This window comes from Salmo trutta, chromosome 22 (assembly GCF_901001165.1).
Source record: "Salmo trutta chromosome 22, fSalTru1.1, whole genome shotgun sequence".
Lineage (NCBI taxonomy): Eukaryota > Metazoa > Chordata > Actinopteri > Salmoniformes > Salmonidae > Salmo > Salmo trutta.
The window spans coordinates 20,780,381-20,805,724 of NC_042978.1; the positions used below are offsets into that span (position 1 = coordinate 20,780,381).

General features: G+C 44.7%; 1 protein-coding gene across 1 annotated transcript in view; it reads left to right on the forward strand.

Annotated features, from left to right (window-relative positions):
* Positions 1-25,344, forward strand: part of gpc5b (glypican 5b) — a 76,476-nt gene that overhangs the window by 11,083 nt on the left and 40,049 nt on the right. The window contains exons 3-6 of the mRNA XM_029707193.1: positions 10,004-10,707; positions 18,705-18,862; positions 19,201-19,260; positions 19,476-19,598. Coding sequence (XP_029563053.1) covers positions 10,004-10,707; positions 18,705-18,862; positions 19,201-19,260; positions 19,476-19,598 — 1,045 coding nt within the window. The remainder of the gene's footprint in view (positions 1-10,003; positions 10,708-18,704; positions 18,863-19,200; positions 19,261-19,475; positions 19,599-25,344) is intronic.

Consider the following 25,344-nt stretch of genomic DNA (forward strand, 5'->3'; position numbering starts at 1 on the left):
GCTTTCCGGGGACAGGACAGTACCCCTGCTACACCCTGGAACCATGTTCCAGAACCTCCATTTCAGTTTTAGGCTGTGTACTCATCCCATTTAACCAAATTATCCAAAGCTGGGTTGTTGAGATGTTGGAAATGAAAAAAACTAAACAAAATCAATTTAAAAAACAGGGTTTGGGTTTAGTATGGCCAATTGTACAATAGAATAGTACAGAGTCAGTCAGGGTATGCGTATGAGCTGTAAATGGTAAAGGGCTAATTAGTGTCCCTACTGGCCTCCCTCTGTATGTACAGGATGTTTTCATTAGGGTCTCCTCTCAGTCCTCAGCCTGCAGCTGCTCTCCAGCTCTTTCTTTTCCCACAGTTTGAGTAAATACTTCCTATCAACCTGGGAAACATCACAGCCCAATAAACCTGGGCTATGCTCATAGACTGTGACTATTCTGGTCATGAGGGGACATTCTCTGACAGTGACTGGCTTTGTGCATGGAGGATTTGCCTATACATTGTAGGAGGGTGGTGCAAGTCTTCTCAAGTTTATTTTATTGACAGTAGAAAATTAGATTCCACTGAACTGCAATAGTTGTATCTTTTCCAACCCATGACATGGTACTCCTTAGTGTTGCTCACTCAACTGTCTTGTTGTGTATATCATTAAGGAAGGAGGTATTGGCACTGTTCTGTCATTGAAGACTGAGATGCAGCTGAACGGTTCACTTGATATTGATGAAAATACCCGGGGGAAAATGTAGACAGTCTGCACTTTAACTTCATAGTCATTGTTTGATTTCAAATCCAAACTTTTGTAATATAGAGCCCCAAAAAATAAAAAAGGGTTAACTGTCCCAATAATTACAGAGGGCACTGTAATTCATATCATAGGTCTAGTAGTACCGTAGAGCTCTTTTTACTTGCACACAATATAGCTGGACCACCCAATCCTGTCCCTAGGGGTCCACAGCACTGCAGCGCCCCAACCCAACACACCCCACTCAGCTTTACGATCTTAGTGAAACATTCATTATTGGTTTCAGGTGTGATAGGCCAAGGCCAGAGTGTCAACCAACAGTACAGCAGACCTCAAGGGCCAGGACTGAGCAGCCCAGCAGCTAGGGATTGCCCACAATAGATATCTCCCCTGACGTGGGCATGTTTTCAATATAGACTCCTTTTGTCATACAGTATTCCATATAAGGCATCCAGACCTTATGAAAATTGCACAGTATACCTGTAATCTTGTAATATATCAAATCTAGTGATACATAACTTGACATTTCTGCCATTCATTGTGATATTGTGGAAGGATAACCAACCTAATTAATAATTCCAAAATTAAATCTAGAATCGGCTTCCTATTTCCAACAAAGTCTCCTTCACTCATGCTGCCAAACATACCCTCGTAAAACTGACTATCCTACCGATCCTTGACTTCGGTGATGTCATTTATAAAATAGCCTCCAACACTCTAATCAGCAAATTGGATGCAGTCTATCACAGTGCAATCCGTTTTGTCACCAAAGCTCCATATTCTACCCACCACTGCGACCTGTATGCTCTTGTTGGCTGGCCCTCGCTTCATATTCGTCGCCAAACCGACTGGCTCCAGGTCATCTATAAGTCTTTGCTATTATCTCAGCTCACTAGTCACCATAGCAGCACCCACCCGTAGCACGTGCTCCAGCAGGTATATTTCACTGGTCACCCCCAAAGCCTATTCCTCATTTGGCCGCTTTTCCTTCTAGTTCTCTGCTGCCAATGACTGGAACGAATTGCAAAAATCACTGAAGCTGGAGACTCATATCTCCCTCTCTAACTTTAAGCATCAGCTGTCAGAGCAGCTCACTGATGATCACTGCACCTGTACAAAGCCCATCTGTAAATAGCCCATCCAACTACCTACTATTTCCCCCTAATCTTACCTCATTTGCACACACTGTATATAGATTTTATTTTTCCTATTGTATTATTGACTGTATGTTTGTTTAATCCATGTGGAACTCTGTGTTGTTGTTTGTGTCGCACTGCTTTGCTTTATCTTGGCCAGGTCGCAGTTGTAAATGAGAACTTGTTCTCAACTGGCCAACCTGGTTAAATAAAGGTGAAATAAAAAATAAATAAATAAACCTTCCAATTAATGGAAATGTGTTTGTTAGCCGCTATAAATGATTGGTTAAACAGTTTCTTCTGATAACAGTCTCCAGTATCAACATTCCCAAGCAAACAAAAACAGGGAGAAGGGAGAATCTGCAGACATGCTGAGATAAAATAACATACACTTTTCCAGAATTCAGCCAGCCTTCACAAGAGAATAACATATTGAAATATGTTGCCTTTTGTGTTTTATACCGCTAGCAGAGGAAGGACATTCCTGAGTGCATGATATTCAGTTTCACTGGCATATAGTACGTTCTATGGATAGTCTTAAACTGCAGTAATTTATGTCTGAGATCATATGAACATGACTGGGCATTCAAACACACACTATAAATACAAAAGTATGTGGACACCCCTTCAAATTAGTGGATTTGGCTATTTCAGCCACACCCATTGCTGACAGGTGTATAAAATCGAGCACACAGCCATGCAATCTCCTTAGACAAACATTGTCAGTAGAATGGCCTTACTGAAGAGCTTAATGACTTTCAACATGGCACCGTCATAGGATGCCACCTTTCCAACTAGTCAGTGCGTCAAATTTCTGCCCTACTAGAGCTGCCCCGGTCAACTGTAAGTGTTGTTATTGTGAAGTGTAAACGTTGAGGACCAACAACGGCTCAGCCGCAAAGTAGTAGGCCACACAAGCTCACAGAACGGAACTGCTGAATGCTGAAGTGCGTCTGTCTTCAGATGCAACACTCACTACTGAGTTCCAAACTGCCTCTGGAAGCAACGTCAGCACAATAACTGTTCGTCGGGTGCTTCATGAAATGGGTTTCCGCACACAAGCCTAAATTCACCATGTGCAATGCCAATCTTCGGCTGGAGTGGTGTAAAGCTCGCAGCCATTGGTCTCTGGAGCAGTGGAAACCTGCTCAGATAATGCATGACAAAGAAATACCTTGCTGTACATTTATACATTAAATTATCCAAGAATATAATCAATGGTTCAATAATTAAAATGACCATTATTCCCAGATTCCAGACTGTAGCATACTCATCAAATCAAGATGGAACTTTGTATCCATTCACTGATTGTTATAATATACTGCAAAATTTGTCACCATCTGATCCTTCTAAGACATGATGAGCATAGTGTTGTGTACTGACTGTGCACCATGACAGTGAAGCCTAACAGATATGTTTTTACTGTGTCAGTGTGAAAAGTAGGGAATTAGCTAGGGAAACTGACAGATCAATAATGTTACATTGCTATACTGACTGTGATTGGGGCAAAATAATATCTGAAGTTAGCCAACTTTTGGCTAGCTTTATTGGTACATCAACTGGCAAAAAACGAATCAAGTTCATTTACTTATGTTGATACGGAACAAAACAAAGGCAATTTCAGAATGTGGGATGGTCACGTCCCCCCGTCCCCAGTGAATGTTGTGCCCCTGGGGTAAAGGGTTAGGTTCAATTGTTTGGTCCCCACAAGGTTGGTAAAACCGACGTGTGTGTGTGTGTGTTGTGTGAGCGTGCGTGGATGTGTCTTTGTTTAATAGATGGGACACATACTGTTAATGTCTATAAGTGTGTGAGATGTGTAGGTGTCTAATGTCTGAGTATGTATAATGTGTCATTCTCTCCTATGAGTATGTGTGTGGGAGGGTGAAAGTCCATCAGTGAATGTAGTTCTCTCTGTGGAGCTTTTGAACATTAGAAACCCTTTTCCCTGGCTTCCCATCTGCATTCCAATTGCTCGTTACTCAATGGGAAATATCTGGCAAACGGAGCATTATAGCAGCTTTCGAAGTGGTCATCCTATTCCTGACAAGCCAGTTTTACTAACTCCATTAGTAGTAATGTATTGCATTGACAGTGTTTGCTGTTAAGCGTACTTCATCTATTTAATTGTATTTGTTGAGCTTGAGTACTTTGAGTACGTACTTGTGCATTCTAAGAAGTTAAATAACAGTGCTGATGATGACACCAAACAAACATTTTTGTGTGTGTAAATCTAAATGTCCTAGGCATCATGTCAGTACAATCTGTTAATTCAGACAAGTATTCATTCTCCGTTAACCCCCTCCCCCCCACTTCTTGCAGTTCCACCTGTTGGTCTCCCTCCTCCACCCCCTCATCCCCTAGACCCTCCCTTTTCTAAACCCCAAATCCTGGGAAGCTGGATTAGGGGTTTGGGGTCAAATGCTTTACAGGAGAAGGTTACCCTTTTCACAGTGCTGGAATGGTTTGCTTGGGCGCTGCTGTCGAGTTTGCAGTCAAGCCAGTAAAAGTGAGAATGTGACTTGGTGAAATGTAGGAAATGTAAAATGGGCTTCAGTATGACAGATAAGAACGCATGCAGCCAGACGTTCTACATTTTGATCAGTGTTGTCAAAAAAGGTTATGAAACTGTAATGACCGATGGCCTGATTAGAGGCAGTGGGTGCTGAGGGGCTAAGGGGTGGAGATGGTATGTCCTCTCTGGTCTTAAAAAAGGTTGTATAATCTGTGATCATGTCTCTGTAACGGCATACCTGGCCTGGGAACCTCACGCTTCACTGATAAACACAGGGATTAAGAGCTCTGGTTCCACTGATCTCCTGATCCCATGCGAGAGAGAGAGAGAGAGAGAGAGAGAGAGAGAGAGAGAGAGAGAGAGAGATGTCCTCAAGGACATTAGTCACTTGTCATGAATCACCATGATCTTAACCACATTTTTCAAAGCTGGGTTGTGCCATCTTTTTAAATGTATTATGTTAAAGGAAGGTTAAATAAAACATGTACAAAATAAATCACACACTTACGGTAAGGTATTTTCAGAGCGTTATTACGGACACCAATTGCTCAGCATGGGGTGCAGGAATAGTAGCAGGGTTTCTCAATTTAACCCTGACAGATCCTCCAGCCAAGAATACCCAGTCAGTCAGTCAGTCAGTAGGTTTCTGTTTCAGCTGTGGACTGCCTGCCTGTCGTTGAACCGGGATGGTTACTTCTAAGCTGTGGAAGTATATGGTGTTTGCCTAAGCACAGATCTCCTTATACAGCCCTAATAATGATTCCATTAATTGAGTTAATTGTGACATTCTCTAATTTCTGTGTCTGTTTTGGATTAAAGCCAGAAAGTCTGCTAGACTGCAGTGATTGAAGGAGTGGACTGGCCTTCTGTTGACTCACCTTCTGTAGTAAAAATAATGTAGTTCGAGAGATCAAGTGCTTTTACGATATCCTAGCTTGATTTGTTTCTCCATGTTTAAAATCAAATGTATATGTATGTGTAGGCTATGTATTTTTCTTCGAGCATGTAACTACTGAATAAGCCTAGGTACTAATGGCAGTATTACAGTTTTTCTCCATTGGTTTGGCTCATTTCTTGAAACAGAAATTACATTCTCAAAACTACATGGACAAACCTCCAAACCACTTGGCAATTGTTCACAACAGAATTGAATTTCTCATTCATTTCATCAAATTGCAAATGTCTAAGTACATGTCTCAATGTCTCAGTACATCTTTGCAAATGATTAAGTACATGTAGCCTACATTTAGCACAATTTCCAAGTGAATAGATCTTATCAATCTAAACTGATTGTTGATTCTCAGTCTAATGGTTGTTCCCTCCAAAACGTGTCAGCGTCATTTCATTGTATAAGTCATCACATGCACAATAGTCTGTTCAATTGTCAAAATTAGTCAAGAACATAATACCATGAATACCATATATGAATCCCTTGGAACATTTGATACATTTATTACAGCAATTGACAGTCAGGTGAAACTAGAACTTGACTAACGAAGGAGGAGTTTCACACATCTCAGATGACCAATCAAACAGTATGTTTAGCTACCTGACAGGTGCTGTCCATGACTGTGAATGCTGCCAAACATGTATGTAAAGAGCTTGACCATGCAGGACCAGTACAATTTCTGAACATGGAGGCACCTGGCCAAGTAAATGAACAAGGGCAACTGCCTGCTCGAGGAAGAGGAAGAGGAAGAGGAGGAGGAGGAGGAGGAGGAGGAGGAGGAGGAGGAGGAGGAGGAGGAGGAGTAAGGGTGCGTGGTGGTGGAATAGGGGGAAGAGGCCGAGGAGCACAAAGACACCATGCTGTCCCGGATGAAATTCGGGCCACAATTATAGACCATGTCATCAACCATGGCCTCACAATGGCGGAGGCAGGTCGCCGAGTGCAGCCTAATGTGCCTCGCTCAACAGTCTCCTCCATCATCCAAACCTTTCGCAGGGAAAACAGGTATGTAGTCAGTCAATGATGGAATTATATGTTGTATAGGACAGGACACTGTGCATAGAGCAAGAAATATATTTATTTACACATTTACCTATTCATTTAGTGTGTGTGTGTGTGTGTGTGTGTGTGTGTGTGTGTGTGTGTGTGTGTGTGTGTGTGTGTGTGTGTGTGTGATAGGCCTACAGTAATATCTTACCTCAATGGGATGTTATGATACTAAAAATGACAAGAAAAACATTGGAGAAAATAAACTATGGAATAGTTTATTTTCTACAGTATTGATGATACAGTTTACAGTAGTATTCCAGTCACTGTGCAGTGATGCATTAGAATTGTAGTAAAGTTACTGTAAGTAAAACAACAATACAATTACATAGGTAACTCATTCTGTAAGGAATACATAAGGTATACATTACGAATGGAGTGTTGTCCTTTGACTTCTATATCTAGGATTGGACGACAACCTTGCACGGGTGGCAGAGGAAAACTTCTCAATGAACAACAAGAACAAGAGATCTGTAACATGGTGATGGCAAATAATGCCATCACATTGAGACAGATCCGCGCTGCAATCCAACAAGACAATGCCATATTCCAAAATGTCAACTCTATAAGCAACTCCACAATAGACCGGATATTGAAGAAGCATCAGATGACAATGAAGCAAATTTACAGGCTACCATTTGAGAGGAATTCTGATAGAGTGAAAGAGCTGCGGTACCAGTATGTACATGTAAGTCAGTTACTGGTTGTCCATCATTATAACCTTTTTACAATTAAGCAGTGGTTCCCAAACTTTTTTGGCTTCAGTACCCACTTTACCTGATTTGTGTATCCAGGTAATCCAGGTATGGAAGTATTTGATTTATCTGACTTCAACATTTCGCCTAAAAACTGCAGCTTACTGTATGATGCAATTATCATTATAATCCTTATTTTGAAGAATATAACATACAATAAGAAAAGGGGTCAGAGCTGCAATTAGTGCCTCCCATGTAAATCTATCTAATACTGTGGGTTTTACTGTAACATTTCAGTAAGTATAGTCATTGATGATTTCCCCCCTCCCCTTTCTGTCAAATACCCCCTGTAGTACCTCTGCATAGGGGTACATGTACCCCAGGTTTGGAACCACTGGAGTAGTGGCCAGTAGTATATTGAACTTGTGGAGAACATAGAACATTCCTATGTAATTGTCTGTAACTGTAGTGTATGACTCTTCTGTATGACTGATTTGATGTTTTCTTTTTTTACGCTATTGTAGAGAATAATGGCATTGGAAGGAAACGAGACCCATCACACCCTCGTGTTTGTGGATGAAGCTGGCTTCAACCTGGCCAAGGGCCGAAGACGTGGCCGTAATATTGTTGGCCACCGGGCCACGGCGGATGTCCCAGGCCAGCGAGGGGGCAATATAACTATGTGTGCTGCCATATCTGAGAATGGTGTGGCCTCTCACATCCCCAGTCTTGGCCCATACAATACACAGAAGCTCCTCATCTTCTTGGACCGCCTTCATTTTGATTTGATCCCTGAAAATGAGAGAGGTCTCGTAGGGCCTCACCTACCACAATATGTCATTGTATGGGACAATGTGAATTTCCACCGTGGCCCGCTCATCAGGGCCTGGTTCACTACTCATCCAAGGATGGTCATGGTGTTCCTACCACCTTACTCTCCTTTCCTCAATCCTATTGAGGAGTATTTCTCCGCTTGGAGGTGGAGAGTGTATGAGCATCGGGCTCAAGATCAGAGGTCCCTGCTCCATGTAATGGACGCTGCGTGTGAGGATATTACAGGAGATCAGTGTAGGGGATGGTTGTGACATGCACGCCGTTTCTTCCCTCGTTGCATCACAAGGGAGAATATACGCTGTGATGTGGACGAGAATCTGTGGCCAGACAGACAGCAGCGTGTGGATGGCCAGGAGGGTGAGGATGGTGGCCAGGAGAGGGAGGGTGAGGACAGCGACCAGTGAAGAACTGTTAGTTGTGAAACTCCAGCTTTATTTACAGCACTGTAGGCTGCATATAATATTCATTGTTTTTTGTTTGTGTGTTTATATTACAGTATATTATGCTGTATACATTTTCTTTTTACTCTGATGTATGGAAGTTACTTTATGTGTGTGAATGATAATGGTTACAATTTCCTTGGCAATATGAGTGCAATGTGTGATGTCAAACCTTGGAGGCTACTCTTACCCTAAAATCCTATTTCTTTTTTTCAGTTTTATACACAATTGTATTCTGTTAGCTGGACAAAAACAGTACAGTAACCATTGTCAATGAAGTACTGGGCTAAGACTGAAAGGTGGACATGAGGGATATTTCAATGGTCCTCTGCCATAGTGACAAAACATCTAAACATTTTGACTTGCAGTGCTTACACAATGCCAAAGGGACGAAGCATTTTGGGGGCACTGACTGTTTAAATGAGAAGGAAATTTAGTTTTGGTTAAAGCACCAAGAGTGTTGAGAACGTCCGGTCTGTTTCAAGAAATGAGCCAAAGCAATTGAGTAGGATCTTTGCCATTTTCGTGGCACTGACTCTTTATATGGGAAAGGAATTTAGTTTTGAAGCATGAGTGAACAGTTTTAGGAGAGATATGAGCTTTTGCAAGTGAGCTATAGGGTTGTGCTGAACTGTAAGACTGTTTTGCCAAATGATCTTAGCGTTTTGAGAATGTAATTTCTGTTTCAAGAAATAAGCCAAACCAATGGAGAAAAACTGTAATGTATGCTCCAGTTAAAACAGCTCAGTCTGTATTGACAGGAGAGGCTGTGCTAGACAGCGTACTGTACTGAATTTCCATAATCACAAAGCAAAGGCAAGATCCCTGGTTAATGGGTCGGTATGTACAGTAGGGGGCTATAAGTCCTCATTCACTGCTGTGTTCACCTCTCCATCTGTAGATAGCCAGACACATAGAGGGGCAGACAGACAGACAGACAGACAGACAGACAGACAGACAGACAGACAGACAGACAGACAGACAGACAGACAGACAGACAGACAGACAGACAGACAGACAGACAGACAGACAGACAGACAGACAGACAGACAGACAGACAGACAGACAGACAGACTAACACACTAACACACTAACACACTGAAAACACATCATCCAACACATCATCCAACACACAGAATGTCTTCCCGACAATAAGTCAGGAACAATAGCAGGCATCTCAAACACAACAGCTGTGATGAGTAATATTACTCCTGTGGGACATTAGGGAGAACTCTGTGTGACTGTGTTGGGAGGGAGTTTGGGGGTTTGTATACTCTAAGTATATAATGGAATTTTGTAGACTTGTATGAGAGGGGTTTCTTGTGTGTCTAGTCCTGTAGAAGTGTCCCAGTTGCTGTCTCTCTTCCATCTGTCAGAATGCCATCAGACTGACATCAGAACGGGGGGGGGGGGGGGGGGGGTGATGATCCCACTGGACCCAGAACTCCCCCACCCCTCTAAAGCCATATTATGTACACACACACGAGCAGACAGGCACATGCATACAATAAGAAAAGCTTTCTCTCACTTATACCCATTGTAAGATAAATGACAAGAAAGATCATTTTTACAATGTGTTTTCACCATTCCATCTTATTCTGTATTTTTTTTCTCTCTCTCTCTCTCTCTCTCTGGCTGTGCAGACACGTTCCAGTCTCTTCTGTCGTTCACTCTGAACCTGACCAGTGCTCTGTTTGACAGTGCCTATGAGCCCCTCTCCCAGGATGCTCGCCCCCTGGTGGCAGACCTCTTCTCCGTCCTCTCTCTCTTCCTGGGAGGAGACGGCAACACCTCCATGGAGCGCTCTGTGCACCGATTCTATGACGACCTCTTCCCACTGGTGTACCGGCGACTTGTCAACCCTGGCCTGGCCTCGGCCCCGGCCTCCTCTGAGCACAGTGAGTGTCTGCGCAAGACGCGCCAGGATGTCAACCCGTTTGGGCCCCACCCTCGTGCCTTGGCCGAGGGGCTGACCCGGGCTCTGAGCGCAGGGCGGGCACTGAGCCGGGCGCTGATGATGGGGGCAGAGGTACTGAACGCCACAGAGTGGGCAGGGCTGGCCAGGGAGTGTGGGCGGGCTCTGGTGAGGATGCAGTACTGCCCCCACTGCAGGGGCCTGACCCTGATCCGGCCGTGTGGAGGACTATGTCTTAACGTAATGCGGGGCTGCCTGGTGGGGCTCTTGGAGCTAGACGGGCCCTGGAGGCACTATGTGGCCCTGCTGCAGGAGCTGACGGGGGCCCTGGCCGGGGGCCACGATCTGGAGCTGGCCCTGCTGGGCATCAGGAACCACATCAATGACGCCATCCTGCACGCACAGCTGCATGGGCCACGCATCAGCGCCATCGTGAGTCAGCGCCTCACCCATCACTCACACTTCACCGGTCTTAGGACTGTACTGACATGACACACCTCCCAAGGCCCATGATGACACATCTTGAGCACATTACCACCCCTCACAGGTCACATTGAAAATCATGGTAGGTCTCATCCGTCATATAAGACTTATCTTAAGTCTTTGTGTTCTCTATTAATGACACCCACAAAAAACCTCCCAAGACTCTTCTGTGTAACTCCGTGGTGGGCTGAGTGATGTGGCAAGGAGTTCCTTGGCTGCCTGTTAGGAGTGGGGGGCATGAGGTGGCATGGACCCTCTCTTTTGGCTTTGGACTCAACAGGCTGGGAGATGCGAGGCTGGCAGATTTCTTGGTACTTGTAAAGCAGGGGGCAAGAGAAGAGAGAAGGGAGAATTTGTCTAATTCCACCAAAGCTGAATGTATCCCAGTGAGTCAAACAAGAGACTGTTCACAGAGAAAGACAGACAGGACATGATCTCTTTGCTCACACTAAAGAGAACCTGTGGTGTAGAAAGACATACCTATGTGTATTCTAGCTGAGTGATTTAGTTTAACAAGCTTGAATATTAAGTTCTAGCTCCAATGATAAGTAGGTTATGTTAATGATTGCACCTGTCGGCCTGATTTAGATTGTGATTATGAATATGATTCTAATTGTATTTATGGTAATGAGACATGAAAGATTACACTATATAACACATACCTGTTTATGTTGTACAGAGGTGTTAGGGTGACAGGAGGGGGGGTCCGTGGGGGCCATCAGCACCCCTTCCCATCCCATCAGCACCCCTCTCTGTTACTGGCACAGTATTTGTAGTAGTGTTTTTACGGTCTCCCTGCCACCCGCAGGATCAAGTGTTACTCCCTCACTGGTTCAGCAGGGCTAGGATGGTTGGTTACCCTATGGGCCGGCATTTGAGGTCTGGACCCAGAGACGGGAATGGAACTCTCTCTCTCTCCCCCCTCTTTCTTATGACTCATTCACCTTTCACAAACGTCTGCACATTCACTCTTTTACACCTTTTACTTTTCGCCTCCTCTTCCTCCTGCTCCTTTTCCACTGTTTTACATGTATTTCCCTACCCACACAGATGTGTGTGTGCATTTTGTATGCGTGTTTATAATCCTTTATAATGTAGGGGGATTATCATTCTAGATCATTCTAGATGTCCTGCTGCATGTCTTTCCTGTGGAGATAAATCTCCTCCTACAGTAACATATATCAAACTACCAAAGATAGAGGCGATGTGGGCCTATGTAGCTACAGTAAATCATGTGTTCGTTGACAATAACATCCCCTCTTCCGCCTTTCTGACTACTGCTACATAGCCCCTCTCTTTTCCCCTCCACATTCCATTCACTACTCCTCTCTTTTCCCCTCCATATTCCCTTCACTACTCCTCTCTTTTCCCCTCCACATTCCCTTCACTACCTCTCTCTTTTCCCCTCCATATTCCCTTCACTACTCCTCTCTTTTCCCCTCCATATTCCCTTCACTACCTCTCTCTTTTCCCCTCCATATTCCCTTCACTACCTCTCTCTATTCCCCTCCATATTCCCTTCACTACCTCTCTCTATTCCCCTCCATATTCCCTTCACTACCCCTCTCTATTCCTCTCCATATTCCCTTCACTACTCCTCTCTTTTCCCCTCCACATTCCCTTCACTACCTCTCTCTTTTCCCCTCCATATTCCCTTCACTACCCCTCTCTATTCCTCTCCATATTCCCTTCACTACTCCTCTCTTTTCCCCTCCATATTCCCTTCACTACCTCTCTCTTTTCCCCTCCATATTCCCTTCACTACCCCTCTCTATTCCTCTCCATATTCCCTTCACTACTCCTCTCTATTCCTCTCCATATTCCCTTCACTACCCCTCTCTTTTCCCCTCCATATTCCCTTCACTACTCCTCTCTTTTCCCCTCCATATTCCCTTCACTACCTCTCTCTATTCCTCTCCATATTCCCTTCACTACCTCTCTCTATTCCCTCCATATTCCCTTCACTACCCCTCTCTTTTCCCCTCCATATTCCCTTCACTACCTCTCTCTTTTCCCCTCCATATTCCCTTCACTACCCCTCTCTATTCCTCTCCATATTCCCTTCACTACCTCTCTCTTTTCCCCTCCATATTCCCTTCACTTCCTCTCTCTATTCCTCTCCATATTCCCTTCACTACTCCTCTCTTTTCCCCTCCATATTCCCTTCACTACCTCTCTCTTTTCCCCTCCATATTCCCTTCACTACCTCTCTCTATTCCTCTCCATATTCCCTTCACTACTCCTCTCTATTCCTCTCCATATTCCCTTCACTACCCCTCTCTTTTCCCCTCCATATTCCCTTCACTACTCCTCTCTATTCCTCTCCATATTCCCTTCACTACCCCTCTCTTTTCCCCTCCATATTCCCTTCACTACTCCTCTCTTTTCCCCTCCACATTCCCTTCACTACCTCTCTCTTTTCCCCTCCATATTCCCTTCACTACTCCTCTCTATTCCTCTCCATATTCCCTTCACTACCCCTCTCTTTTCCCCTCCATATTCCCTTCACTACTCCTCTCTTTTCCCCTCCATATTCCCTTCACTACCCCTCTCTTTTCCCCTCCATATTCCCTTCACTACCCCTCTCTATTCCCCTCCATATTCCCTTCACTACCTCTCTCTTTTCCCCTCCATATTCCCTTCACTACCTCTCTCTATTCCCCTCCACATTCCCTTCACTACCTCTCTCTATTCCCCTCCATATTCCCTTCACTACCCCTCTCTATTCCCCTCCATATTCCCTTCACTACCCCTCTCTTTTCCCCTCCATATTCCCTTCACTACCTCTCTCTTTTCCCCTCCATATTCCCTTCACTACCTCTCTCTTTTCCCCTCCACATTCCCTTCACTTCCTCTCTCTATTCCTCTCCATATTCCCTTCACTACCCCTCTCTATTCCCCTCCATATTCCCTTCACTACCCCTCTCTATTCCTCTCCATATTCCCTTCACTACTCCTCTCTATTCCCCTCCATATTCCCTTCACTACCTCTCTCTTTTCCCCTCCATATTCCCTTCACTACCTCTCTCTTTTCCCCTCCACATTCCCTTCACTTCCTCTCTCTATTCCTCTCCATATTCCCTTCACTACCTCTCTCTATTCCTCTCCATATTCCCTTCACTACCCCTCTCTATTCCTCTCCATATTCCCTTCACTACCTCTCTCTATTCCTCTCCATATTCCCTTCACTACTCCTCTCTTTTCCCCTCCATATTCCCTTCACTACCTCTCTCTATTCCTCTCCATATTCCCTTCACTACCTCTCTCTATTCCCCTCCATATTCCCTTCACTACCCCTCTCTATTCCCCTCCATATTCCCTTCACTACCTCTCTCTATTCCCTCCATATTCCCTTCACTACTCCTCTCTTTTCCCCTCCACATTCCCTTCACTACTCCTCTCTATTCCTCTCCATATTCCCTTCACTACTCCTCTCTTTTCTCCTCCACATTCCCTTCACTACCTCTCTCTATTCCTCTCCATATTCCCTTCACTACTCCTCTCTTTTCCCCTCCATATTCCCTTCACTACCCCTCTCTTTTCCCCTCCATTTTGCCTTCACTACTCCTCTCTTTTCCCCTCCATATTCCCTTCACTACCTCTCTCTTTTCCCCTCCATATTCCCTTCACTACCCCTCTCTTTTCCCCTCCATTTTGCCTTCACTACTCCTCTCTTTTCCCCTCCATATTCCCTTCACTACTCCTCTCTTTTCCCCTCCACATTCCCTTCACTTCCTCTCTCTTTTCCCTCCATATTCCCTTCACTACTCCTCTCTTTTCCCCTCCATATTCCCTTCACTACCTCTCTCTTTTCCCCTCCATATTCCCTTCACTACCTCTCTCTTTTCCCCTCCATATTCCCTTCACTACCTCTCTCTATTCCTCTCCATATTCCCTTCACTACCCCTCTCTTTTCCCCTCCATTTTGCCTTCACTACTCCTCTCTTTTCCCCTCCATATTCCCTTCACTACCTCTCTCTATTCCTCTCCATATTCCCTTCACTACCCCTCTCTATTCCCCTCCATATTCCCTTCACTTCCTCTCTCTTTCCCCCTCCATATTCCCTTCACTTCCTCTCTCTTTTCCCCTCCATATTCCCTTCACTACCTCTTTTTTTCCCTCTCTCCTTTCCTTGTCTTACTCCTGTGACGTGGTTTGTTGGGCCAGGTTTCCAGTTGGCCAGGGGCATGGGGAGAGTTGCCTGCTCAGCACATCCATACAAACTGTCCATTAGCCTATCTAGTTAAGTGTAGGCAGATTGTTACGCGGAGTGGAACAGGGGAACCCAAGAGCAGACTCAGACGAGGAGACTGGGATGAAGTAACCAAGGTATTTATTGACATACAGGGGGAGATGGAGTGAAGGTCAGGGGAAGCTCAGACGGGTTGCTGGAACCCATGTGCGGAGGCTGAGGCTGGAGCGAGAGGGGTTGAGACAGGGTAAGCAGGTCCGGAGGGGAATCCAAGGGAGTAGTAGAGTGGGGAATCCAGGACAGAGTAGCAGGATGATGAGACGTGGGACTGGAGACAGGGACCAGAGTCAGAGCGGGCAGAACTCGAGCCGAGAGGAAAACAGCGTCAGGCGAGGAAAACAGGCACAACAGGATCTGAATAGTAACAAACGGCTAGAACCGTAGACTGACTGAGCAGAGATTACGATCTGGCAGCATGGAAGTGGCAGGGCTGAGTATTTGTAGAGGTCTTGATTATGGAACAGGTTGCAGCTGGTGGGGATCTGCTCTGACTCCAGCACACCTGTCTCCGCCCACACAATCACATACACAGAGAGAGAGAGAGGGAGAGAGTACTGGGGGAGTGGGGGCAGGTCAAGGAGACAGAGGATGAGCAGTAGAGGGCGTTGCAGGAGCAGATGTGACACAGATGCCTGACGCAGCAGAAGCAGCAGCAGGCCAGAGCAGACAGACACACCAACCTTTCCTCCCTCCCTCTCTCCCTTTGCTCCTACCCCCCCACCAGAGCCTGCCAATCACTCCCTATCTGCCAAAACACAACAAGGTAGAGAGGATAGGAGGTGTCCAAAACAGTCAGTGATGAGAGAGACTAGAATGACAATAGACTTCAGAAAAACCCACCCGACAGACAGTGCCTAACATTCTCTTACATTTCAGCATTATTTTCAACTCTTGTACCAGGTATTGCTGTAGCGTGGGAGATACTGTGCTAATTAAGAATCGTAGAATCCTAATGAATACATCCTGTTGATTTAAGTGAAAATGCTCAGCAATGCTTATTTGCATCTGCTAATTATATCATCGAGTTATAAAGGATTTATCAATCCTTAGAATCCAGACTGAAAGCTTTGGAGGAGCTAAGCCAGAATTTAGCTGAGCCACGGGGTGGCAGAGTCTCTGATGAGATCTTGATTGACGGGACAGAGGGGCACTTTGGTGATGTCACTCAAGCTCCACCAGTCTTTTGATGAGTTAAAGTCTACTTTATTAGCATGAGCATACTCTTTGTCCTGTAGAATTGTGGGTTTTAAACTGTGTATTTGTGTTCTGGTCTGGCATTGAGCTGTTTTGAGGCTTCCTAAAGGATCTGCCAGCCATTCAGTGGGTTTCCTCTGGTCCTGTCCAGCCATCTATGGCCCCAGTGAATACCCTCAGAGAGTGTCTGTAGGCAGACCGCGGCCTGCCCTCCTGAATGCAAATCCAACTCTGGACAAAGACTCCTCGCGCTGGCTGGGCAACCCCTTCCCACAATTCTTTGCAATGCAGGGCCTGGGACAGAGTGATGAGAAAGTTTCTGTGGCTAATCTCTGGACAAAAAAACTCTATAGGAACACATGCATGCACACACACACACACGCGCACACACACACACACACACACACACACACACACACACACACACACACACACACACACACACACACACACACACACACACACACACACACACACACACACACACACACTTGAGTTGGTCTTGCCTCCAGCTTACAGATAACAGTTGCTAATAGGGGTGGCAGTGGCAAGCAGATTCCCTCGCTCTTTGGGTTCCCTATTATAAAAAAGAGGAGGTTCCCCAGATGTATACAAACCCATTCTCATTATGTGCAAACAAGAGATACAGATGAATACACACCCACCCTTAATGTCAGTGAGCTGGAATGCTGTCTAATCTCTGGGGAATGCAGTTTGTGTCTCTGTTGGTCTCAGTGGTTCTGTCCCAGCTTTACGTGGCCCTGCTGCATTACTCAAGAGTCAGTAGCAGAGCTTTTCTGAAACTTCCATATTTCACTGTTTCACAGCACCCTACTTACTGTCCAGGAGCCAACTGTGCTAATTCCATTAGAGAGCCTTTAAAGCCTGTCCACAGCTGTGTGGGTGGGAGTGGTAAATGGGATCCCTGTCACACCACTCTATAACTCACTCCCAGCTACTCTCCACCCGAAAGCAGGAGGAGAGAGTGAGGGAGGGAGGAAGAGAGAGAATACACCATCTTAGCTGTTTGTTTTGGGCAGGCCACCGGTTGCTGATGTATTTAACCTTGGTTTGTACTCTCTCTCTCTCTCTCTTTCTCTCTCTCTCTCTCTCTCTCTCTCTCTCTCTCTCTCTCTCTATTGCCCCCGCCAGCATCCGTCCAATTAGTCATAAGAGGGTAGAAAAGAGAAGTGCAACACCATAGCAGCATCCACATATCCACTGGCCCTCTGTTGATATCATATCCACTGGCCCTCTGTTGATATCATATCCACTGGCCCTCTGTTGATATCATATCCACTGGCCCTCTGTTGATATCATATCCACTGGCCCTCTGTTGATATCATATCCACTGGCCCTCTGTTGATATCATATCCACTGGCCCTCTGTTGATATCATATCCACTGGCCCTCTGTTGATATCATATCCACTGGCCCTCTGTTGATATCATATCCACTGGCCCTCTGTTGATATCATATCCACTGGCCCTCTGTTGATATCATATCCACTGGTCCTCTGTTGATATCATATCCACTGGCCCTCTGTTGATATCATATCCACTGGCCCTCTGTTGATATCATATCCACTGGCCCTCTGTTGATATCAGTTATCTACACTCTCAGAAAGAAAGGTTCCAAAAGGGTTCTTCGACTGTCCCCATAGGATAACCCTTTTTGGTTTCAGGTAGAACTCTTTTGGGTTCCATGTACATAGAACCCTCTGTGGAAAGTAGGGCCTGGGACGATACCAGTATAGCAATATTTTTATCCATGGCAAAAATGAAAACATGAAGCAGACCTAATTCTTTGGTCGTTTCAAAATCTCCTGTATGTAAAATATTGTGTGCTTATAGCTTGGAAAATAAATAAATTTGACTCTGGGTGACAACATAATGTTTGTTTCCAATATTTTCCAATATTTGTTTCAAATGTTTCCTTGCCATGATACTAACGAGTATCGCGATACTGGTATCGTCCTGACCCTAGTGGAACGGGTTTTACATGGAACCCAAAAAGGTTCTACCCTGCACCAAAAGTGTTCTACCTGGAACCAAAAAGGGTTCTTCAAAGGGTTCTCTTATAGGGACAGCAGAAAAAACACTTTTGGTTCTAGATAGCACCCTTTTTCTGAGAGTGTAGTGAATGGATCATTCCTCTCTGTGCAATATCATAGTTCTGTATATGTCTGATTTTAGACAAAAATAATCTCCATTGTGTCCCTGATGATTTCCACAGCATAATCCCTGCAACACATCTGCAACACATCTGCAAAAGCTACTTATCAATGTGTTCTTACAAACTGTAGAGCATTCTCTGTTAGGGATGTAATGAGCACCCTCTTTTTTCACACAGACTCATGTGCTTCTCTACCCACCCACCCCTCTCTCCACCTCTCTCTACCTCTTCATGTCTCTGTCTCTGTACGCTCTCTTTCTCCCCCCTCCCCTCTCTATTCTGTCTGTCTCTCCCCCCTCCCCTCTCTCAAATCCCTCTCTCTTAGGTTGATAAAGTATGTGGGCCTCTCACAGACACTCCGTCAGTGACAAGTACACGTCCCACCCTGGAGGTCATGACCTCCGTGACCACCTCCCCGACCTCGGCGGCCTCAACGCCCTCCCCAGCCGAGGTCACACTGGGCCGCTTGTCGCATACCAGGAGGTGAGAGAGAGAGGCGGCCATAGTGGCTGGTCCACTGCCTTAGAGTGGTTGGTGTTGTAGCTGGTTGGCATGCTGTGTTCCACTCCTGTCCCCAACATGCCTTTACACGTTGCAATATGAGTTATTTATAAACACACTTTTGCCATATATATTTTGTTGTCAAGCAAGCTCTCTTTATCATTATTATTTATTTACCTTTTGAAGTTTGCTCTCGCTTCCCTCTCCATCGCTTTGACTTGTGTTTGATTTGCATTGGACCCCTGCTATTCCCACACCATCTCCTCCTCTCTCCTTCCTCTCTCCTTCCTCTTTCCTGGACCGTGATCCCGTCGTCCCAGGTCCTTACCTCTGAAACCATCCAAGATTGATAAGCCTAGAAGTCTGAAAAAGATCTCTAGGTAAGCATGGAGCCCAGCATCTACCCCTCTCATATTATTGTGTCCATCTGAGATGGAGTACAGGGGTTGACCACCAGCGCCACTTTATTTAATCACCTCAATAAATATAAATATACTTATGATATTGTGGTTATGATCAACAGCCTCTCTCTTTCTCCCTCTTTCTCCTCTCTCTCTCGCGTTCTCTCTCTCTCCCTCTCTCTACTCTCCCTCAGAGAGTTTATGGGCTATATTCAGCGCTACAAGTCCTTCTTCTCTGCCCTGCCGGAGACACTGTGTGAGAGTGAGATGGTGGGGGAGGACTTCACCTGCTGGAGTGGGGAGGACGTGGTGGAGAGGTAGAAATGAACTCTTTCTATTGTTCTATATCTGTGTCCATCACACTTTTGTTACGTTCTCTTTACAGGACTTGTTGCCCATTAAAAGGGAGAGGTTTTAAAACCAGGGGACATTCCTGTAGACATTTGGTTGCCATGGATTTTGGGAGCATGGCCCTGGACCTTTGGAGTATAGCGGGTTCGTTAGGAAGTTCTAGAGGTCATTCTCATGCAAATGACATTGGAAACTTCAGAGAAACACTTTCATATATTTGCCGCTCTCTCTCCCGTAACCTGCCGCTCTGTCCTATAAAAACGTTGGTCATCCTGGTTACTGTTGAGCAGGATAGAATCCCATACAGCATGGACCTCTGTGTAAACAGCTTGGTGTTAAGTGTACTTATCTGACCTCCCATTCTAACCAGCACTCTCTCCAGTGGCTCCTGAGTGTTCTGGCCCTGGTCCCCCCCTCTGGCCCTGGTGCAGAACAGCTTTCCCCCCTCTGCTGTGCAGTAGGCAGAGAGACCCCATTCACCTAGGACTCCTGGGCTGGGGCTCCCCCACTATCCCATTTATGCCTCTGTTTTGTCCCCTTTTTCTGTGAAAGAGTGTTGGACCCAGTGGAGAGTGTGCTTGAATCACTTTGGGCTGGGGGTGCTGGTGGGGGCTCCCCTAAATAGGAACCGTGGAAACCATGTTTTGTACGACAGAAGCATTCAATCCTCTCCAATATTTTGTGCTTATTAGTTTGTTTAGTGGTTGTCTATAACTAATACTGTATCAAGAGACATGTTGATTGGATGTACATGGATGTATATGGATGTATGTTTCATTGGATGTACATGGAATTTGTTCTCTTGCTCATAGTGGAATAGAATGGGGGATATATTTTGATAGAATGGTTGAATTTAAGCACTCGATCTTATTTGAACCAACGTCCATGAGGCAGAAGAACCATTAATAAGGGATTCTTATGTTTCTATGACAGTGGGTCATTATAGATGTGTGTCCATCTGAGTGCTGCTGTGCTTGTTTTGTTGTGGGCTAGGGAGAGACGGAGGGGGTTCATTGTGGCTCCTGTGGGCCCTCTGTGTGGCACTATCAAAAGCCCCAGGCCTGGTGGCCATTCAGGCTCTGTGAACCGTGCAGAAGAGCCGAGGCGGCCTCCTCCTTCCCTCCTACTGTACCTGCTGCCCCCCCCCCCCCCCCCCCCAGGGCCACTGAGAGAAGGGTCTGTTCTCTGGCCCTCTAGGGCTGCAGCCTGGAGCCTGGCGGCTGGAGCCCAGCCAAGCACTGGGGAGAGGAGGGCACCGAGACACTGGGGCACAGCCACTCTGCTGACCTCTTTACAGTTTCAATTCACTGACACCCCCACCCCCTCCGTGCGCCACCCCCCTCCGCCATTTGACCCAATTCACTTACTGACAAATGCCTTAGCTTGTGTGAGGGCTTTTGTCTCTGTATTAGCTGTTCTTGTAGGTTGGTTTAACCCTCTCATGGTACACAGGCATCACATATCACCTCACCCAGAGGGTATAAGTGAGTTTGCACATGTGAAAAACCTCTCCTCATACTGTACTAATGCTGTCTCTGCTACCCACCTCACATTATGGAGAACCACTGCCACCTAGAGGAAGTGTCTAGTATCCAAACATTCCTTCAGTTCACCAAAGGTGACAACACCCATTACTCCAAACATAGTTTACCATATTTTTACACAGTTGCACTTTGCAGTATGGATGAAACCATAGCAACATTATAAAACCATAGCAACACTGTAAAACCATAGCAACATTATAAAACCATAGCAACATTGTAAGCATCCACAGGATCTGCTTTACAGAGGTCTTCCTCACATATTACCTGAGGATGAGGCATTGCTTCTCTGCTTTATTTTGACATGTGGTGTCTAAATAATTTAGATTTGCATTGCTATGGAATAGGGTGAAATTATAAACAGTGTTAGTAATAATGTTTGTTAACACTGTATTTAGATCCACTCAACATTCAACAGCATTGAACACGGCTGACTAGTAGTCTGTGACTACTATTATCCATACTCCTTTAGGGACCACTGGAGAGCAGTGTTGTAGCAGCCAAGGTAAAGTAATTAAGTAAAAATACTTGAAAGTACTACTTAAGTCATTTTTTGGGGGGTATCTGTACTTTTCTTTACTATTTTTTATTTTTTTACTTTTACTCCACTACATTCCTAAAGAAAATATTGTACTTTTTACTCCATACATTTTCCCTGACACCCAAAAGTACTATTTTCATTTTGAAGGCTTAGCAGGACAGGAAAAGGGTCCAATTCACGCACTTGTCAAGAGAACATCCCTAGTCATCCCTACTGCCTGATCTGGCGGACTCACTAAACACAAAAGGAGTGTGCCCCTGGCTATCCATTAATTAAAATAACAACAAAATGGTTTGCTTAATATAAGGAATGTGAAATTATGTACTTTTACTTTTCCTACTTAAGTATGTTTAGCAATGACATTTACTTTTGATACCTAAGTATATTTAAAACCAAATACTTTTAGACTTTTACTCAATTAATATTTTACTGGGTGACTTTCACTTTTAGTCCTTTTCTATTAAAGTATCTTTACTTTTACTCAAGTATGACGGTTGGGTACTTTTTCCACCTCTGTGTTATTGTCCCAGCCAGCCAGGCAGATAGGATGACACCAGAAAAATGGTTTAAGAATGTCCAATGGGGTCAAGTGTCTCCGTATGGGTTTAATAGGGAACTGTTTTTGTCTGATGAACCCAAAAGGAAATAGCGAGGTTTGGCCAGTGAATGAGGTTGCTGTTGTGACGATGTATTGAATGATTTGCTTCCCGGCTCTCCGTTGTCATATTGTGTGCTGTGGCAGACATTCCACAGTAATTGAGTCCTCAATCACCACTGGTTGTGTTCCCACAGGGAGGCTGGGGCCAGGGTGGGTCCTGACAGAGTCAGGGCTGAGGTGACTTACTGCTCACTGCCTCTGTGGTTGTTGTTTTTGTTGTTGATGATGCCATCCTTGCTGCATCACTGGCAGCTGACTTTAATCAAACGGTCTTCACATGGTCCTCATGGCTGAGTCCTCTTGCATTGTGTGTCTGGGTTAGTGTGTTTGGTTTGGGGGGATGAAAGCACACAGAGGGACATAACCGTAATCAACCGAGAGCTTGATAGCTCTGTACATGGTCTCTTACATACATGCATAATTCTAGACCACATAGGTCATTGGTCAGATTCCAGATTAGTGGTAATTGTGAAATAGTTTGCGTGCCCACATGCACATACTTCCTCTGAAACCCTGTCCAGCACCTCCTCACCTTCTGTATTTACTCTCATCAGGTTCATGGCCGTCACCTTTGACCTTGATAATGGGGATGAAATGTGGATGTCAGGATCAGTTTCCTGTCTGTTTCCTTCTCCCTTATTCAGCCTACAGAGCAGCACCCTAGCAGAAAAGCTGGAATAACAAAGGCTTGGGGAGCACAAAGAGGGTAAACAGTAGTAACCTACTGACGCCACCATGGAAGCGAAGTTCTCCCAGTCACAAAAGCCTGACAAAAGACAGTTATTTGTCTCAGGTTTCAGAGTTGTTTCCCCTCTCTGTACCCTCTTGACATATGATGCTATGTAGTGTTAGAGTCATCTCACATGCATTAATTAGTCTGTAGTTCGACACTGGTCTTAACTGACATAAACGAGAGAGTATGCTGTTACAGTGCTAAGTGAAAGTCTACACACCCCTTACACAGTCTTCACATTTTGCTGATGTTAAAATGAAATCTAAAAATTGATTAAATTGCATTTGTTTCCTGCCAATGTACACAACCTACTCCACATTTCCAAGGTGAAAGAAAAATTCTAGAACATTTTGATGTCTTGATTGCATGTCTTCACACCCCACAGTTAAGACTTGGTGGAAATGACTTTGGCAGCCATGTCAGCTGTGAATCATTTTGAATAAGAATCTACCAACTTTGCACAACTCTTACGGCAACATTTATGCATTGTTTTTGTCAAAATTGCTCAAGCTCTGTAAATTTGGTTGGGATTCATTGATGGACAACAATATTCAAACCTTGTGTCTGATTTTCAAGCAAATTTAAGTCAGGAATGAGGCTGGCCCATTCAGGAATACTCAACACCTATTGCAAAGCCATTCTGGTATGTCTTTGGAATAAAAATGTGTGTAATTGTCCCTCTGAAAAATACATTTCTATCCCAGGGTTTGGAATTCAGAAGACTGAGGCAGGGTTTCCTCTAACTTTTATCCCGGCTTTGCTTCCTTCATATTTCTTTTGATCCTGACAAACTCCCCAGTCCCTGCCGGTGACAAGCATACCCATAACATGATGCTTCCACCACAATACATGAAAATACAGAGGATCAACAAGATTGCATTCACTCCACATTACTGGCATGCATGACAAAGTGAGAAGAATGAAGCCTGTGTTAAAAAATCCATTCCAAATAAACAATTCTGTTTGCAACAAGGCCGTTAAGTAATAGTGCTAGACAACATAGCAAATTAACTTTTTGGCCTAAATGAAATACTACAGGCTTGGGTCAAATCCAATACAACACAACATACTGTAGAGTGAAACCCTCGGTATTTTAAAGTATTGTGGTGGCAGAATCATGTTATAGGTATGCTTGCCACTGGACATACGCAATCGAGACAAAACATTTTTTATGAAAATGTTCTATAATTTTTCTTTCAGTTTAGATGTGGAGTAGGTTATGTAGATTGGTAGGGGAATAAATCTAATTTATTCAGTTTTGAGATTGAATTTTAAGGCAGCAAAATGTGAAGACTGTGCATGTGTAACAGTGTAGGTTCCGTCCCTCTCTTCGCCCCAACCCGGGCTCGAACCAGGGACCCTTGCACACATCAACAACTGACACCCACCGAAGCAACGTTACCCATCGCGCCACAAGAGCCACGGCCCTTGCAACGCAAGGGGAAACCCTACTTCAAGTCTCAGAGCGAGTGACGTCACCGATTGAAACACAATTAGCGCGCACCACCGCTAACTAGCTAGCCATTTCACATCGGTTACACATGGGGTGTGTAGACTTTTGCTAGCGACTGTGAGTAGTAATCAATCAATCACATTTATTTTATAAATCCATTTATACATCAGTAGTTGTCACAAAGTGCTTTACAGATACCCAGGCTAAAACCCCAAAGAACAAGCAATGTAGATGCTGAAACAAAGTGTCTAGGAAAACCTCCTTAGAAAGGCAAGAACCTAGGAAGAAACCTGGAGGGGAACCAGGCTCCAAGGGGTGGCCAGTCCTCTTCTGGCTAGGCCGGGTGAATATTTTAAGTGTACTTGGTCATTAAGGCCAGATCGTTATTCAAGATGTTCAAATGTTCATTTTCATAACCGAGCATTCAGAGGTCAAGACAGCAGGGCCAGAGATATATATATATATATATACATATTTATTTCTATTTTACCTTTATTTAACTAGGCAAGTCAGTTAAGAACACATTCTTATTTACAATGACGGCCTAGGAACAGTGGGTTAACTGCCTTGTTCAGGGGCAGAACGACAGATTTTTACCTTGTCAGCTCGGTGATTCAATCTTGCAACCTTTTGGTTACTAGTCCAACGAGAGAGAGAGAGAGATTAGACATGATGGACACTTTATTACACAAAGCTTTTACTATCTCATCCTGGAATATACAGTACAAGGCCTAAGGTCATCTGATTTGGCCTAAAGAGCAGGAACCAGGACTTCATCAAAGAAAT